At 37.7% G+C, this 19380-nt stretch overlaps 1 protein-coding gene across 2 annotated transcripts in view; it reads left to right on the forward strand.

The window, feature by feature from the left end:
* OLA1 (Obg like ATPase 1) overlaps positions 1–19380 on the forward strand; it is a 130969-nt gene that overhangs the window by 36273 nt on the left and 75316 nt on the right. For both annotated transcript variants that reach the window (XM_085066427.1, XM_085066428.1), the window contains one exon: positions 9594–9721. In XM_085066427.1, coding sequence (XP_084922553.1) covers positions 9594–9721 — 128 coding nt within the window. The remainder of the gene's footprint in view (positions 1–9593; positions 9722–19380) is intronic.

Raw genomic sequence — 19380 nt, forward strand, 5'->3', positions numbered from 1 at the left:
CTAGAAGTTTGTTACTGACATCTGTTTTAGAATGTGAAATCGTGTGTGTCCCTCGAGTATACCTTTCCCATGCCCCTGGTACAACCTTTGTTGTGTGAGTGATAAATGTACGAGCTGTCAGTCATTGCTCAGCACCATTTGGTGCTCAGTGTTCCTGTCTTTGAAGGTGGTTGCTCCCAGGTGACTTGGAGGATCTTCTGAAGAGATTTGGAAAATGAGCAGTAGTGGACATACCTAACAGGTTATAAGGTTGCTCGTTTGTAAGATTTCCACCCTGGACTTTGCATCATTCAGAATATTGTGCTTGCTATAGGTAGCTAAACAAGTATGTCATTTTCCCTGCATCCTCAGTTATTTGGCAGTAAGTTTCATGGACAGTCTTATTTCTCCCTGATTTTCTCTCCTTTTAATAGGCTCTGCTACTTGTTCCCAGGTATGTTCAAGGATATTCCTACACTACATCTCTTCTGATTCTTTCATTATTCTAGGAGTGTATTAATTTTGTCACGTCAATGTTTTTTGCTATTGACTGTGTCTGTAATTTGCTCTGTATCTTCAGTGTGGGAACTGGGTTTTTTTCACTTGAACAGCGAAATTTAAGGTGCTTTCAGAAAACAAACTTAAATAGGCACTTGTGACTCATTAATTTCAGTTTGCAGTTACTTGCAGAGGTGTCTTGAATCAAGTGAGTGTATGTTTACATAAATCATAGGGCAAACTGGCATGCACGTGTGTGTTTTTTTCAACACTTGGGCCTCAGTTTTAGAGCCAGATCTCACCCACAGTTAAAAAAGATTGATTAGTTGCTAACCAGAAATCCATTTGTTGACTTAATTTTCAGGTCCGAAAATGCTGTTTCTGTTTGTAACTTTTGTGTAGATTTTAAATACTGCATTAAAATGAATGTATTTTTTTAGGTGGAGTGTTAAAATGTTCTCTTGTTTTTCCTGCTCAAGTCAGTGCATGATTGTTATTACATGTATCTTAAAAACAAAACTGCTGAATTAGAGACAAAACTGGCAGGCTGTAGACTGTGCAGAGATAATAATGTGGCTTTTAAGTTTTGTTGACAACTTTTTTCTCAGTTGTACTATTAGTGCTGCTTTGGCTGTGTCAATAATCCCATTTTCTTCTCACTTAGCTATGAATGTCTATTCCCAAATTAATAGTTGAAGTGACAAAGAGATTCTTACCTCTTCCCTCACCCTGTCATTGGCTATCTATCCTTACAAGGAGTGCTAAGACTGTAAATACCTGTATGTGTGTTCTCTGACTAGCAAATTCTCCTTCCCACCCCCCTCATCACTCTTAAATGTTAGTGAAAATAGTATATTTGCTGAGTCTGTATTCAGTAAATATACTGGGTTTGATAACACGCTGGATAATCAGCTTTTATTTGAGTAGCCTTTTGACTTTCTACAGACATATTTGTTACTTAAAGTCGGTGGATGTGGATATTAGTGGATAGTTACAGCTCCTGAGTTGACTTATGCTGTTTATGTGATTTTTATATTTCACTGTAACAGTAATAAAGCAGAGATAATTAATGATAATCTGCTAGGACAGTAGACTGAAGTAATTTATTGGGCTGTTTGTGCTTGTCTGCCTGTGACTAACTCAGGAAAAGAAGGCTATAGTCACCAAAAGATGCTACTGAATTGTGATTTAAGTGTCTTAATTTCTCTGTATAGTCTTGATTTTGTTCTTCATCTTTATGTAACACATTCTGTGGTAATTTTCTACTTGTTTGGATTAGTAGACGTAATCCATCTGTGCACGCAGAATGTTTCATAAACAGTGAATTCTCTTTAAATTGGACTCTTGTCTAGCCTCAAGATTTTGTCTTTCAAAATCTAAAGCATTCAGGTTTTTATTTCCCATATGTTACACTTAGTCTTCACGTAACTGGAGTCGTTGGGAGATGGGGAAAAGAAAAAAGGGGTGACTTTGTCTTAACGGAAATAATGTATGACAGGACAAAGTGATCTTGCCTCGGTGCCTGCTGTGAGCCAGGGGAGGGGAGAGGGACAGGGCTGGGTTAGCAGTTGCTGTCTGTCTCAGCGAGCTGGGATTGCTCTGCTGCAGTGAGACTGACTCTGTTGCCAGGGGCATTGCTAGGATGAGTTAATGGCTTTTCTGCCATCAGAGGAAGAGTTGGGATCTTCAAGTACTGTTTGTTGCTTGAAGATCCATTCCTCTGTCCAAAAGACGAGAGAGAGCCTCAGCTTGGTTGGGACTGGTGTGCTGTTATTTGTTAGCCCATGCTGAAAACTGGTTGGTATTAATGGGAAATGTAAATTATTTTAAGTGAAATCATATAGGCAACTATTTAGAGACTATTACCTGCCAGTAAATCTATGCTTAATAGATTAAGGTGTGCTGCTAGAACTTGTAACCTGTGCTTTTTTTCTTTCTGCAGCAGTGGGATGTATGTGACTGTTGACAATAAATAAGTTGAGTGATAGAGACTGTACACAGAAGGTGGGCTCTAAGAACTTACTGTAAAAACTGCTATGTTGTTGCCTAATGGTACAGATGATTTCTTTGAGCTTTGATATTACTACTGCTTGCTTTTTGGTTTGAATGAAACTGTGAATACTAAAAAAAAAAAAAAGAAGAAATCTTAATGCATTAAACACAATCCTGAATGCTTGTCATTTTAAGGTATTTGTTCATATTATGTTACTAACTTTATATATTTAAACCGCTTATTTGTTTGTTATGAATTTTATACAATAATCAGTGAAAAATCATTTGTTGCACTGTGCTCACATGTAGCTTTTTCAGAAAGGAGACTGTTGATTTTTTTATTTTATTGTCCTCCTAGCTCTGTTCCCACAGCACATGTACTTTTAAGCAAGGTTTTACAGACTAATGATTGGATTAGTTCCAGTTTGGTAATTGGAAAGGGAGTATTTTCTGTAGACTTCAGATTCACTTCAGTAGGAACTAAAGCAGAAAGGTGTATTTCCTCCCCACCTAATCTATGAATCCTAAGTAGGTAGCACAGGGTGAGGTCTGTTAATTCTGTAATGGAAAATAGATGTTTTTTGTCTCAACAAGTAGCTTCTGACATGAAAATTGTGTCTTGAAAGCCAGAAACAGTTGCTCTGTTAACTGCAGTTAGTATTTTATGGGACATCATGTATTTAGGAGTGATGGGTGTCTCACACAAAAAAACCCCTGTGTGTAGTGCATCTGAAGAAATTTTAGTAACTTAATAAAACCTTTAATGAAGCCATTTTCTTTTGTATTGTTTGGTCTAAATTTAATTAAAATGCTGCTTAATCACCTTAAACTTAGAAATATTTTTTAATGTAAGTATGTCAAACACGTAATTTGAGTAGTGATTTGTATCTTAAATCACAAATAGCTTGAAAGCCTCTGGGTGTATGTATCCACCACTTCTCTGCTCTGGTGTGTCCTCTGGTCTGTTGCCACAGCTGTAATGTGCTGTGTGTGACCAGATGTGCCTCAGGTGACATTGGAGTCCAGCCTCAAAATTATTTTCACTGAGGTGATGCAGGAAGCTGGAATTTCCTCTTGATTTATTTTGTGCCTCAGTAATCTCCTCACTGCAATTAATTGCATTATTTCTTCTTTACTCTAAGCTATGTGACTAACTAAAATAAGTATTCAGGAAGAAAATCTGTAAGCCTAAGGTAATTAACCTACAGCCTAACTGTAAGTAATTACACCCAAAGACTGCATTGGCTGATAGGAATCAACTGTCTGAAAATATTAATAGAAAAGGTGATTTTAAAATCTTATGTTTCTGCTTCCTCCCTTGGTTAAAATCAAGTGAGATTATAAACAAGAGTGAGGCAAGTGAGAAAGGATGAATCAAACTACTTAAAAAGTTGTCAGTATTTGTTTCATTGCTTGTTTGTACCTGTGAGTTGCCTTGCACACATGCATTCACAAACACAAAGCTTATTGCAACCGCAGACATTTCTATTTCACCTAGACGATTTCTAATCTATCTTGTATGTCCTTTTCAAACTTAAATTTTAAAGCAATTTTGGTTAGCTCAAAGGAGGATATCTAAATAGCAACTACCCCTCTTCAACTCTAGCACTGTCTGTTATACTTCAGGGTCTCTGTCCTTTTTGTCAGCAGGTTGCTTTGATTTGTTTTGTTGCATTGCAGATTGAGAAAATTCATTCATTCAGATCTTTAGTGCTCAAGTGATGGTTACTGAACTAAATCTGAATAAATTCTGTTGCTTTCATTGATCATTAAAGTCTCCTGCAATATTAAATGAAAGTTCCCTTGAACTCATTGTAGGATAGCATACTCAGATACGTGATAAAATTTTAAAGTTGCAATTATGTAATCAGTTGCTGGAAAGCATTTTGTAGAAACCAGATCAGCAGAGGGATTTTCTGAAGGACATAATGTGGGACTTAATCTATGTTTAAAAACCAGCATTTTTGTAAATGGGAACCACCTGTAGCTTCAGAGTGAGAGATCAATAACTTAGCAGGATGGAACTCTAACATATCAGCATCTCTAAGAGAATCCCATATTTTACAGAAAAATGACTGAAAATTGGCAGCTATATCCTCTTGTTAATGTTCTTTTTCTTTAGGTGTTACTGAATTTGCCTGCTCTTCAGTTTGTTCTGAACTTGTGTAAATCAGCTGGGCTGTGATGCATGTTCTAGCATTGCATATTTGCCAGCAGTGAATGAAAAACCTTAAGTAATGGTGACTCAAGCCATCTTTTCTGCCTGATGGGAGAAGGCAAAATTTAATTAGTTGTATTTTTTTTGTGTAATAACTTACTGAATAGTTTGAGAACTCAGGTGTTTGGTATGTACAGGACATGGTGTATGTGTTGTAATCCACATTAAATCTCTTGCCTTGTTATAATTCATGTAAATGCAATTTAATTAGCAGATTTTTCACTTCTGGTTCATGTGCCATTAGGTTCAAGTCTTGTTTGTCAGTACCATGGATAAAATGCTATTAAATCATTCTTGCATAGAAATGACCAGGGTTCATCTGCAGTATCTAGTTCTTTGGAAGCAGATTCCTGTAATTACCCAGTGAGGGATTTTGGCTGCATTGGTCAAAACTGCTTGCAAGATTGAGGGAGCTGTAATAGGGAATACAGTCTCCTGGAAGAGGGAGGGATTGTGAACTGTTCTGTTTGGAAATGAGCCAAAAGTAACAGTGAGGACAGACTGAGATTTGAATGGCTCTCAAAGAGGTTGTCCCCATATACATGTTCTATGTTGCTGCTTTTACTTCAGGTCATTTGTGAATGCTACAGATGACTCTTACTTAAGTTGTTTGAATTTTCAGGAAGGAAGACGAATTTCTCCTTTCTAACAGGTTTAATGTAGCTGCTTTTAAAGGCAGAAGAGCATGTGCTGGAACCAGGTGATGAGTACCACATTTGGCTTTACCAAAGAGAAAGGGGAGCTGGACATTTTACCTTTATACTTAAGAATCTGGCCTTCTTGGTTGTGGGGGGTTTGAATTGAGAGAAATTTCTTGAACTATTGAAGCAATGAGTAAAATGTAAGTATTATCATCAAGGATTGCTGGAAAACTACTGCATTTTGTATTTAGTTGAAGCTGTCATGTGGCTTTCCAGGGTTTCCTGGTGAATGTGAAATTTAAATAAACTGTATTGAATGCTGCAGTGAAACTAAATGGGGTTTTGGTTTCATTGGAGAAGAGTGACCGTGGAAACCTAGAAGAGTAAAAATCCAGGGAGAGAAACGTTTTGGTTATGTTTCAATTGATGTCAAAGCTTCAACTGTGTGCTGTCTGTGAGTTTTTTCAAGAAAGCAATTATTTGTGGAGACTCAAGAAATAAATGTATGCCTCTTCCCCTCAAACTTGGAAAAAAATATGCACAACAAATTGCAGATACCATGCGTGTGTACGTTTTAGAAGCAAAAGGGTAACTGGTTGCATTGTACCATTTAGAACTGATGTGCTGGACAAACAGGTCTGGTAAAGAAACTCCTCCTGCTTAAGTAACTGGTTTGTACTGAAATTTGAAACAAAATTTGAAAGTAAGTTGGTGAAAAATAAGTCTCACCCCCTGCAAAATATGTAACCCTATGGATGCATAAGCCTCTTATTCCTGAAAATGCCCTAACCATTGGACTGCAAAATTGTACTTTATCTGGCCCAGTGATTCTTGTGCTCTTTACTGCATGGTTGTTCATACAGTGAAGGTAGTACACTAGCATAAACTCAATGTTGCTGTTTTTCTAAGTGAGGTAAAAAATCCCTGCTCAAGGATTATACCTGTGGTTAAAATATAGAGATACTTCTGGATTTGGTGTTCCGATTCATATTATAAATCCTTGTGACATGCTTTATGGTAGATTGGTGTTGCACTGATTTGTACAAATGATCAGTTGATGCCACCTGTTCTTGATGATCATTTGAGGCTCAGTGACATTATGCTAATGCTGACTAACGAATCTTAAGAAATGGAAATTAATTTGTTTAGAGGAGGAAAAAAGGAAAATGCAGTTAAGTCTTCAATAAACCATATTCAAGATACACGGTACTTTCCTCCCATTCTGTGCAGTGTTTTCTGTTTATTTAGTTTCATAATGTTTACTCCTTGTCCTTCAGAGTACAGGCAAGTGTGACTAGCTTGTGCCTTTTTCTGCTTTTCTGTGTATTCATCTTCCTATGATGGAACAGAGCTTTAAACCCAGGAAAGTGTCTGCCAATGGGGATAGTTTTAATGTGCTTGGAATGTGAACTTTGTGGTACCCGACGTGAAGGTGAGAAAGCACCCTGGAAACCCACATACTTCAAAGGTCTTTTGCTTGTATTACTCAACTGTGAAAGAAATGTGCTGGGGTTTTCTTTCCATTGTCTAGCAAATGAGGTTGATTCTGGTGATAGAGTGGCCATCTGCATATGAAGGTATCTGTCTTGCTCTATGTGGCATCTTTGTAGTGAAAGTGTGAATTGTTCTGATGGCCGGCTGGGAAGTTAATCCTACCAGAAAGGTGAGAGGGGAGCATAGAACCTTTCTTACACCACCTTTGTTTTCCTTAAAACACGGATTAAAATGACAATGGAGAAGTGCTTTAAAGAGTGGCATTTTTCTGTCTTGGTTTTGAGTGAGTAGTTATGAGTCAAAAAGCAGGGACTGGGAAATTGCTGCAGTTTCTTCTGAAGTGTGTTAGTTCTGTTTGTGTCAAGCAAAAGGAGTTACTGAGTTAATGCATTAATAATTACTGGCTTTTGTCTTCAGAATGTGAGTTACTCTTTGTAGTGCCTTAAATAAGGATTTGTTGCCTCTGAGTTTGTGTACTGGTAGTTTAAAAAAGAGGTAGTGGGACAAAAAAGTGAAATTTGCAGAATTGATTTACTTCAGAGTGTACTTATATTCATGTTCTTTCGATTGCATTCCACAGCATTAACTTGCAGCACAGGGTATCTTTCTTCCCTTCTTTTCGTGGGCCTAGTGAAGTTTAAAGTCAACATATTGTGTACCTGAATTTAAGTAACTTACTGTGTTGTGTTACATTAATGCTTCTAAGTACATCACAAAAATAATAGTTACATGAAACATGTCTTTGAGTTCCTAATTTATGACACCTGACAGATTTAGTGACACGGTGAACTTCACCTTGGTAAACAAAAATATTTTGTCCAGATCTTGTATTGTGAAATTATTTTACTTGAAAAAAAAATTATTTGGAAGTGTTAGAGCAACATTGAAAACAAAACCTTTAGGTCACCACTCGTCCAGAAATAATTAATATTCCATACTCAGACTATAGTGGATCGTCTCTTCCCAAATTAGGGAGTTAATTTGAAGTGAGGAAGCACATCTGCTGATATGTGTTATTTGCAGTCAAATGGAAGTGGGGTAGCACCAAGGGAAAAAAAAGTTGGAATTGTGTTTTGTTCTACCTAAGTCAGTTGCTTCGAGCAAAGACAATGATCAATAGATTTCTGTAAGTACGTTTATTTCTGTCTGGGCTATAGCTGCCATACCAGGCACCAGGATAAGGAGAGAAGGGTGATTTTTCTGATGCTAGTGCAGTTTCCTCCTGTTACAGGTTTGGTAGCAGTCATGTAGTCAAATATTTCAATACTAGAAAAAACATATTCATCAGCAAGCTGTCACACTAATAAAAGTAAAGCTCAGTTTTGGTTCTGGACAATAAAGATTTCAGAAGTGTAATGCTGCTCAGAGGTTTCTGTAAAGGCTACCTAGGAGATTACTGGCTAGGTCATCCCTAGGCCTCGTTCCCACCTCTGTGGTTGTTTCTGTCTGTGAGCAGCACTGCAATGGTAGTGCTTTGGGAAAGGCATCTAAAGGCAGATCACAGAATTTATATCTTTAAATTTGAATCTTGTGTTGGAGAACACTCACCACGAAACAGAACACTGCCCGCTTTCCAAACTGGCACCATCCGCTCATGCCAACTTCAGGGCATGTCACAGCCTCTCCTTGGGAGCGTGAAAGCTGTGGGTTTGGGTGTTTGCCATTATACTTACTGCCAGTAAAATAGTGAGCTGTTGTTTTAGTCCTAGCACAGTGCTGATGAGATACAATGGTGATAAAGTGTTAGATGGGAATGAACTACCGTTACAGCTATTTGTTTTGGAGCCATCAAGCTGGAGATCTTAAGACTGTGGTGTGAGGTTTCTGGTCTCTTGCAAGTGAGGGATTTGCAGCATTTCAGTGTAGTTCTGTCGCTGCCACTGTTCACAATGATGGTGATGTCCTTTGCGTAGACCATATGAAGGTGCTTTTAGTCAACACCTTATAAAGTTTTAGTGGTTTTTTTGGGTTTTTTCCCCCCAGGTGGATTTTGAGAAGTAATTTGGTTTAGTGTATACACGAAAAGTTTATTGCCCAATAGATTACTTGTTAATTTTAAAAGAAGTTAAGAATTTGTGGAGGATAGAAAGTTTGCAGTTTATAAATTTGTACATGTATTTCCTGTAACTTTAAAAGCTTTCTGTTTTTTGTCAGCTAATATAAATTTCATGACTGTTCTGTTGTTGCTGTATAAAACGTCATGTGAACATGTCTGCTTAACCCTTTGCTATTCACTATGGTGGAGAACATCACAGCTGTTTACATTATAATCTTAATTTATCTGCCTTTTTTTCAAATTGTGTGCATAACCCTGATCACTGCTAGTTTTAATCACCACTGCATTAAAAAAAAATGTGCCATTGTCTTCTGAGAAAGTTGCATAACTTACTGAACTAAATGTGGTAACCTTAGAGGTGTGCAATAGCAGAATGCAATGGCCTTTTGTGTCTTACCCCTTTGGCCCTGTGAAAACTGTGCATTACACACGATATATTTATGCCTCACTGTTCCAGGCCTGCTTGATTATTGTATAGTTGTCTGTATGATTCCACACGTCAAAACTAGTTTACTTGATTTTACATAAATATGTACAGGGAAATTAGAGAATGGGTATTTTACATGGGATGGGAGGAATTTTGTCTTCCATACAGCATTCCATACTGTGATGTTTAACTAAAGTGTTGGATTTTCATGTTCTGTTAAAGTGTTTCTGTGCCAGAAATTTTGGCTAATACGCTTTAGTAATGAAACTTTTAACTTTTATATTTCAGCAAAATTCCAGCATTTCTGAATGTGGTGGATATTGCTGGCCTTGTGAAAGGAGCCCACACTGGACAAGGCTTAGGAAATTCCTTCTTGTCTCACATCAACGCCTGTGATGGGATCTTTCATCTGATGCGTATGTAAACTTACTTGTTTTTTCCAGCTTAAGGACAGCACTGTTGTACTGTAATTAATAACTGTGGAGCAAATATCCATTACAATTTAAACCTTTACCATTCAATTCAAAGCCATCAGGTCTTGGGTTTTTCCAGCCAAGACAATCCTCATCGTCTGCTATGTAACAGGTATGCCTTTCGTCATTAGCATTGTACTGAACACTTAAAAAGAAATCGGGTTTTTGGAAATCTGCAGTAATGATTTTTCATTTTCTCTTGCCAGCAGTGCAAGGCAAGGCAATTTATTTGCTTAGTTTCATGAAGGAGGAGGAAGAGAATGTGATAATAGAAGACTGAAATGGAAGTAGAAATTTGCTGCCTTTGTAAATCCTTAAGCTTTCCACATCCTGAGTGGATGAAGTTTTTGTTGTCTTTTACCAGGGTTTGGTCCCAGTTTCTGATGGATTGTGTATCTTTGGGAATCAGTGCCCTGAAACTAGCTGTCAGTTTTCAGCCTGGTGGGTGGGCACTGAACACTGAATCTCTGCAGTCACAGTAGAAAGTGGCTTAAAAAGAACCCAGGCAGGCTGCTCCTGTTGAATAGGCAGGGGCTGGAGGGTGAGACTTGTATGCCAGCAAGCTGGAAAGGAGGTGTTGCTGAAGATGAAGAGAAGATAAGGATGATAAAATGTTGGTAAGAAAGTTGTAGCAGAAAGTGATCTGGGAACTGTGTGTTTTCAAAGCATGAAAAATTTAGTATTTTCATTTTGATTTGATCTGGAACAAATTTTCACCTTTGAGCACTGAAAGTGTTGCTCTCTGTCTTTTTATGTTGTTGTGATGTGCACTACTACTGCCTGTGGTAATGGCCAGCATGGGAAGCAGAGTCCTTCACAAAGAATTGATCTTTTTCTTATTTATGGATGCCAGACAGGAAGTCAGAAGCAGGTCATTGGGAATTGGTGCTGCAGACTTCAAGCTGCACATGCCTGAGTATATTGAAGAAAGTCTTGTTAGGCTTTGGCTTAGCTTGGTTCAGTTGGTAATTTTGCAGAAGTAGTTTGGGAATTAACCAAGTTGTATTAATTAAGGTAACAATAGGCAAGAAAGTGGCTTGCTAGGAATCGGGAGTTTTTGTTGAGTATAATGAGACAAACTTCGGGTAGCTCACCAGAGGTATTTTATAGTTCTAGGCTGAAGATTTTGATCCTGTTCTCTTTATTGGTTGATGATGTGTTAAACTGTGTTTTCTTTAGGACAGAAGGTTTACTTGTGGGTTTTTTTAGCTGCCATAACAGAATACATTTTTGTTACCTCTTTGTGTTATGAGATGTTTTTTTGGAGAAGGCTGTTTCCTATCACTTGATCCACCACAAGGTACACAGGCAAGCTGCAGCTCTAGGGCTTTCAAAGTAATTATAATTACATTTTTATCAGCACTGTGGAAGTTCTGTGTGGTGTCTACCTAGACTGTTTCTTACATGGCATAAAGATGAGGAGAAATGTGATCTGTTTCCACCTTTGCTTACTTCATTTAAAGAGACAGTACCTCCATCTTGAATTAAATGGCTGCTGATTTTCAGCCTTTAAATTTCCATACCCTAGTTAGACTCCTACTTTTCCTGAGATACATAGTTTTCATTAAATCAATGAAAACATTGTTTATATGTCTAAGGTATATTTTAATATATGCAAAGAAACAGGCATCATGTGGCAACCTCACATGGTAGAGTAATAGGACAAGTAAAAGGAGAAGTAAGTTTGTGTTGAGCACCACTGTGTTTTTATACATGATTAGTGACAGTATGAAGTAGATTCTCTTAGCTCAGCAAACAAGGCAATTGAATTTTCCTCTGCAGAATAGAGCAATCCACTCTTGGGTTTTGTATTTTCTGCAGATTTTTTTTCTTTAAAAGTGTACAAAATGAAGATGATTTACTGATATTTAAACTAAACCAGTTGGTCTCCATATGCTTAAAAAGAAAAATTTCAGCTGATTTCCCAGTTTCTTAGGGGTAGGGGTATGATTGGCTTTTGGCCACATCCAGTTACGGAAACCCCAGACAGGTAGACTTGCTAACTTGTAGGCTGAGTGGATGGGGGATTTGATTTTGAAATGGTTGTCTCTCCTGGGTAGTGGTGTCTGCAGTCCTAAAGTAACCTGACACGTGCTTTAAGGTACTTACAGCTTTGCTCATCTTCCAAGTTTCAGGGTTTAATTTAAAATATTTCTGACAGTTCTGTTCTCCATGTTTCAAGTGTACTGCAGTTTTAGCTGAGGCAGCAGTGTTTTTTGTGGTGGCAGAAGGGAGGCTGTTCAAAGGTTATGATAGTGTTTCTTCCCCAGTTTCATGGCTTTAACCACCTTTCAACTTTTATGGCCAGTCGGTCACAGGTAGTTGTAGAAAATTGCTTTCTTTGAATGGTGAACTATAAATGGCAACTTTTACAAGTGTAAATTTACGAATTACGGTTAAACAATGCTTCACCGAGGAAAATGGTAGATGCCACTATTTAGTCCCTGCTATAGCTGTCAAGTTTTTGAATTTACTGGATGTTAAACAACCCAAGCTCTTTGTATTATTGAATTTCTCTTCCCACTGATGTTCTGCAGTCCTAGATTTCTAGAAAATATGTTCCACATTTTTCTCTTATTTTTAGTTTCTTTAATGAAATACAGTTCTTCTCTTCAAAGGTACAGAAATTGGGAGGAAGCTTGTCTGTAAAAGTACTTTACTATAAAATGGTTCTTTTCAATTAATAAAAAACATTAGGGTTGGATGCCCAGTGTTTGAAATAGGGCAGGCAGCACTGGGTTATGTGGAAGAACTTGAGAGCTCACCTGTGCTATCCCCTGGTGTGCCAGTCCTGTGGAGGATCGTGCAAGCTGCCTGTGGTGACTTGGTGCTGGGGGAGTGCGGGCAAGTGGGCATGGGGAGCTCCTGCTTTGCTCCTCTGCCTGGAAGTGCTCTGACTTCACAGCAGAGGAGCTGCAGCTGCCTTCTAGCAGCAGGATGGGGAGTTTGGTAACTGATAATCCGTGAAATCTTGTTCTTTGTGATAAGAGTGAAAGAGCTATGGAAGCTAGGTAAACATCCCCTGTGGTCTTACAGAAGTGACTGGTGTGACCAGTGTGAATGGGTTTCTAGAAAGCTTTAATTGCTTCTACTCCTGTTTTATGTTTGTTAAAACTGGAAATGTTTAGTACACCCCCTGGCTCTGCCTCCTTCAAAGTTTTAGGTAACTTCTAAATCTATTTAAAGCTTTAATAGGTATGAATCATGTAAGTTGAGCAGAGTTTATTTTTACTTGAAAAAAGCAATAATCAAAACTGAATTTGACAATATTTTTGTGAATTTTTGCTTAGCATTTAAAATCAAGTTGACTTAATTTTTTTACTATCATGAGGGTTAATGGTAGTTCACAGTGATACTGCCAGTGTTTTGAATTGCCTGCAAAAATCAAAGTGGTGATAGAATTATTTAACTGAATCAGATACATCCTCTTTTTTCACTTTTGTTTTTTTGACTTTCTATAAAAATGTGTGTATTTTCTATAAAAAGATGCTAATCATCTTTAACTTTTATATGCTTGAGGCATGACGCATTTTTCCCCCACGTTCTCTAAGAAGAAATCATACCTGCTGGTTGCTGCTCCTGGAATCTGACTGCTACTGAGAGGAGGCATATGAGGATATCACTTAGCCACACTCCACTGCACTAGCATTTCAGTGAACAAAGTATGAGTTACATCTCATCCTTTCAGCATGTGTGTTCTGTGCTTTGGGAATCACAGTGCCTCAGTTTATGCAGCTGAAGCTTGGCAGTGTCATTTCTAATAAACAGAGATGTTTTTTCATCTTTATTATGTGTCAAAGTTCACCTTGAAATGATTTGAACATATCTGTCTTAAAAAAAATTATTGTGTTTGACATATTTTGGTCCAATTTTTTTGAAGATGCTTTGGATTTTTTTAATATTACTAAGTGCAATTGACACCTATTAAAAAAGGGTTGCCTATTTACAAATACAAACCTTTCACTGCTGAACTACCAAGGCTTAAAAATAATTTACGCATATTAAACTTGTTAGTGTTACACAATCAAGATGTATATGATGATCTATTGAGTATATGACAGCTTTATTGAAATTTTTTCTTATTTATTGTTAGAGTAACTAAATTAAAGTTTAATAAAATATTTGGAATGGCGCACAGTTCAGCTAAACTTTCAATTGGTTTTCAGTAACTTTCCAATATTAAATCCAGAAATTGTGAAAGCTTTCAAGTTAAACTGGCAGTTGTGTCCGTATATTAATCTAATGCTTGGGGTTTTTGTGTTTGTAGTTTTGTTTAAAATTTTTTTTTTTGTTAAATATTGTACAGTGGTTTGATTTTGAGAAAAGGCTTTGCATAGGAGATTTTTCTGATCACAGAGTTATGAAAACGGCATTCCTGTACTACTTATAGCAAAATCATCACCAAAAGTGAAACTATTTATGTTAGCAAGACATGCATTGCATGTTGGAATTTCAGAATATCGGGTCACAGAAAAAATCAAACTAGGGGTAATTGTCTTAGGCCATGTGTTACCTGTCTTTGAATTTTACCTCTAGACATTCAGACAGTAAGCCCACGGCCCTGAAAGGGAAGGAAGGCTATTAACAGTATTTATGGAGATGCATACAAATTCGCTTATCATTAGTTTTTCCTCATTAAAAAATGCTCTTGTTGCAAGAGAGGAGGATTTTTCAGAGGTTACTTAGCTGTGTTTTACTTCAGAGCTTTTATTAATGTAGATCTCCCTACAGCAGCAATTTTGTACCTGCAGGCAGAAGCAGAATCAGTGTGTAGTGAATGCCCCCTGGCTGCATCTCATCAGGCCTTTGTGACCCTCTTGGTGCTGTACCACATTCTGTGGGAATGACCAAGACTGGGGACAGTCCCTTCTCAAAGCAGGTGAAGTTAAGCTCTGAAGCAAACAACGTTCTAGAGAGTTTTCATTGCTCTTTCAGATAATGTGAAGCAACCAAAAGGAAGCATGTTTGAATAAACTTTTTTTTTATTCCGACAGAGCATTCAGTTTGAGGCAAAAAGACCCTACAAAATGCCTGATAAACAGGGGATTTGAAGAGGCAATGAGTCATGGAAGACTTAGGCTCGAGAAGTACTGTCTTGACACAAGATTTCTTGCAGGGAAACACACAGAGTTCTCATAAGTGTCATTTACTAGCGTTAGGCCTTCTGGGAGAGGTAATGCTGTCTAGTGCTGTTGGATTTTTCTCACTGGATCCGAGGATGGAGGCACAGCAGATTTTTGCTCAGAAACAATGTTGGTGGAGAGAAGAAACATTTGTACAGATGTCTGCTGAAAGGAGCTTCTTGAGAAATATCCAGCTATGATTGCAGTGTTTGTGCAGCATCCAGCAGCAGAGACAGCAGATGCAAATGAAATTGAAGTAGATCACAAGCTAGAGCAGGAATCACAGTGGCTGTTTTCTTTCTCATGTGCCTATTCTTCATACAAGAACATGGGAAGAGACTTAAGATGAAGGCTGATGCTCAAAAGTGGTTGTTTGTAGAAGCATTTGAAGAGCAGAAAAGAGCCTTGTGTGTGCTTTGGATACTAGTACATTATTGTCCAAAATGTTGATAGTGGGATTAAAGGACCAGGATGGTGTTCTTGTGAATCTTCTGTCATGCAGTTTCAATTACTGCTACCTTGAAACCTAAACCTACAAGAGGGAGGGAGGCATTTTTTACTCCAGCATCCTGTTCGATAGATCAGTGCCAGGGCACGATCAACTAGCTTAATTTGACAGCTGTGGAAAACTTTTAACTAATCAGATTTTTCACTTTGGCAAGAAGATAATTACAGGAGGGACAGTAACCTCTTGTGCTGAACAATTGCAGAAGCACTTTGGAAGATCTGTTGTCATCCTTGAACATAATGTTAGTGTGTTTGAGATATAGGAAATCACACTGTAAAATCACCCTCATCTCCTGTTTTATTGCTGGTGTTTCTTTCCTTTTGGTGTGCATACATGAACAAAATTAGTGGATTTGTACCTCAAAGCTGTTTGTAGTATGCTCTTTGTAGCTTTGTCTCCAGCAGAGGAGTGAATTTGTTTTCCTGGGCAAGTGGCTGTGGAACAGGTGCTGGAAAATTGTCATTGCTGTAGTGAGTTAGCCTTTGTCTTTATTGAACGGTAAATTACATTGCCAGGCTAAGTGAAAGTGATACCTGAGCTTTAATCCATATTCTTTTAAGGCCAGGTAACTACAATTTAAAGCACAAATAAACTCAGGTAAGGGTTTAAGTAGGTTTCATTCTGAAATTTCTCACAAGTAGTTGTTGTTCTGAGAGCAGAATAAGCCTCCCCAAATATATGGATATAAGGAGCAAAAATTTGTATGTTGCAGGGTAGTATCGTTTTAATCCATGATAATTAAATAAATGTCTCTCAAGGATATACTTCACTTCTTCAGAAACGATGAGAGCTATGAATGTTCAAACATCATGTTACTAATCAAACAGTCCAAAATTTGTTTTATGCTGAGGTTACCTCTTGATGTCATGAATTGAGTTTTGATTGTTGTAGTACCTAGGAGTTTTCTCTTCAGTCTCAAATACTGTAAAGTCTGTAATTTTATTTAATTACTTATTGAGAAGGAAAATTACTGTTCCTGTATTCTTTTCTAGCCTTTATCATAGTTTGATAATGCTAGATTTGTTTGTATTATGCTAATTGAAGTGACAGTGGATTTTGGAACTTACTTTGCCATTCATCTTTAGCATAATATCCTTTGCCTCTTTATGTCCAGTTTCTTTTTTGTATCAGAACAGATGAAAACATAAAATTTCCTATCTAAAGGCTACCACCCTTGCTAGAGTAGCAGCATCTAATGCCATTCTATTTATAGTTGGAACTTGTTAAATTTCCTCAGCAGGGACTTAAAGCTATGACCTCGTAGGCCAGAAACAGGAGAGCTACCTACTGAGCTACAAGGGCAATCTCTCAATTCTAAAGAATACATAGAAAATTTCTAATATACTGTACTGTGAGTCATAAAGTACTTGACCAGTAAACCCTCCCTCCCCTGAGAATAAAGACCAGGCAGGCTATCTTTACTGAGTCATTGCTATTATTTGACCTACAACTACTTTTGTTATAGTTCTGTGTGTGATTTGGCAGTGTGTAATTGCTATTTAGGCAATGCAGATGTGTTTTTCCTCTGTAATGCTTTAAAGAAATTGTCAGTGTGATAGAGTTGCAGTGTTCAGGTGACTGTTTCTGAAATACGTCTTTACCTCTTTGAGTGGGTGTCTTTGCTGATGGTGTAGGATATCCTGACTTCTTAAAAACAGTGATAGTTTAATAATTTATTAATAATTTTTTATTTGCCATTCCATGGGCTTTCTTGAAAGCTTGAAGGGAAAAGTACTGCAGATGGATTTGTTTCTTTCTAATATGTTTTTTCTAATATGAAATGGGAAAGCCTGTTTTCCTTTGGTCAGAGGAAGGCTAGCTCAGAAAAGGTAAAATAACAGTTCTTTGCAAGACTGTAAGAACAGAAAAAGATGAGTGGCTGAGTGTTTTCACTTTAACTAGCTGCATGATTGTACCAGAAAGGTGAGTTGTCTTTAACTGAGAATATGATAGCATTCCTTTCAGAAAGTTGATTCCTCGAAAGTGCCTCTTTTTTTCTTAATGCAGAGTTTTAAGGAAAGCTTTAAATTCTGTAGGTTCCTGAAGGCACTTCTGTTTCCCAATTGAATCATAGGTGGCTATGCATCCTGACACAGCTGAGGGCATGGCCTGCCCTGGCTTAGTAAACAGCACTAGGAGTCCACTGTTGCTGCTTGGAGACTCTTTATCTCTGTCCCTCACTGCTTTGGAGTTGAATATGCAGGTGAGTCAATACCAGATGAGCTGAGGTGATAATTTCCAAGGCTGATACAACTTCAGTATTAAAATAGACAAGGAGCAGTTTACATATGTGATTGCTGTGTACTGAACAGTGGAGTAACTACTGTAAATAAAGGCCAGGAGGAACCTGGCTTTGGGTTTCTTATTCTGGCTGTATGTTACTTATCCTAGCCAAACTGAATGAGGCTCCTGGATTAGCTAAGATATGCTGTTGTAACAATGAATATATACCTCCTTTTTATTCTGTGTCAAGCAAATTTGTATTAAATCCTTGGGGTGTCAGTTTTAGAGTTCCTTTGTCTATGAGAGTCTGAGACTGTTTAATAAACTGACAGAAAAACCTTTGGTTCAGTTTCCTTTTAGAATTGCTATTTATTGGAGCAGCCTCGTTTCTACAATGGCCAAAATGCCACTTTTAGAAAAACAGATATCTGTTCTTTTCCAAGTCATATGTTGTGCCAGACTTGAACAGTGGGTGAGAAGATCTTCTGCGAGCTCAAGTGGCTCCATACTCCAACATCTTTTCTCATGTATATGCTGCCACTTTCTCCTGTGCTGTTGGAACCGATTGTGAAACCATGTGGTAAAAGGGCTTTTGGCTTTTAAAAATAACCGTATTCTTCTTGCTGGGTTATTTTAAAAATAGGTCATTTCTCTAATCAGATTTAATATGTAATGCAACGAACAGTCATGCTGTTCTAGCTGAGGGAGCATTAATCTGAGACTGGTACGATGAAAAATGTTTGTAAAAATGCAGCCATGGGAAATGTGTGATGCCAATTGCATCTTTCTTTTCCCCCCTTTTTTTTCCCTTCTAAGTTTGCAAGACTTAGGGATGTTTTCTTTCAGACGTTGCATGTTGTCTGTCCACTGGAGTCTGAAGAAATCTGACTTTCTTAACTGTTATTTATGCTGAGATATTATTGAGATGCAGGGTTTGGTTGCAGATGTGCCTTTGTGCTGTTGTAATGCTGAAGTATTGATGTGGAAATCTGCTGACTTCTTTTGGTGAGCCTTCAACAAAGATAGTTGGTATGTTTTCAATATGCTTTCCAGACTTTCTCTTCTGTCCTGATGAAGTCCAGCTTCACTTTGGCTGAAGATGAAGTTTTGCTTTTCTACTTGGGTTTACAGGGAATCATATATTAATCAGTTAGCAATGGCATCTTGGCAGAAATTCTTATTGCCTGGTGGTTTTGTTTGTTTGGTTTTTTTTGTTTTGCTTTTTTGGGGGGGGGGGGTTGGGTTTTTTTCTGTTTGTTTGTTTGGAACTTGTCACTCTTGTATTTGCTCCACACAGTTTCTCCCAGCTATTTTTTAGTGTATTTCAATATGTATTTTTATCCTGAAATCTTCTGCAGAAAACAGAATTAGTATTGGGCTGGATTTAAGTGCTGGCTGCTTGTCCGCAGTAGTTGCTAGAGCTGCTTTGGAAACTGTTGCTTTAGTTTTGATGCTGCAGGGCTCTAGCCTCAGGCAACACCCTGGATCCTCAGTGCTTGGAGACAATTAACAAAATATCGAGCCTTTTTGTGAATTACCTCAGAAATGCTGCTTTTCGTTCTTATTTTGGGTTTTGCAGTTGAAGTGAAGCTTCATCTGATGTTAATAGCAAGAAGATTCTTCAGAACCTCAGTGTTTTTCCTTAAATATGTAATTAAATTTCTGAATATTCAAGTAATACATGTTTAATTTGTTTTCTATTAAAGTTAATTTAAAAGACTTTCTTTACAAAATCAAACATTCCTTCT

This window comes from Lichenostomus cassidix, chromosome 7, assembly GCF_008360975.1.
Source record: "Lichenostomus cassidix isolate B80296 chromosome 7, HeHo_3.0, whole genome shotgun sequence".
Lineage (NCBI taxonomy): Eukaryota > Metazoa > Chordata > Aves > Passeriformes > Meliphagidae > Lichenostomus > Lichenostomus cassidix.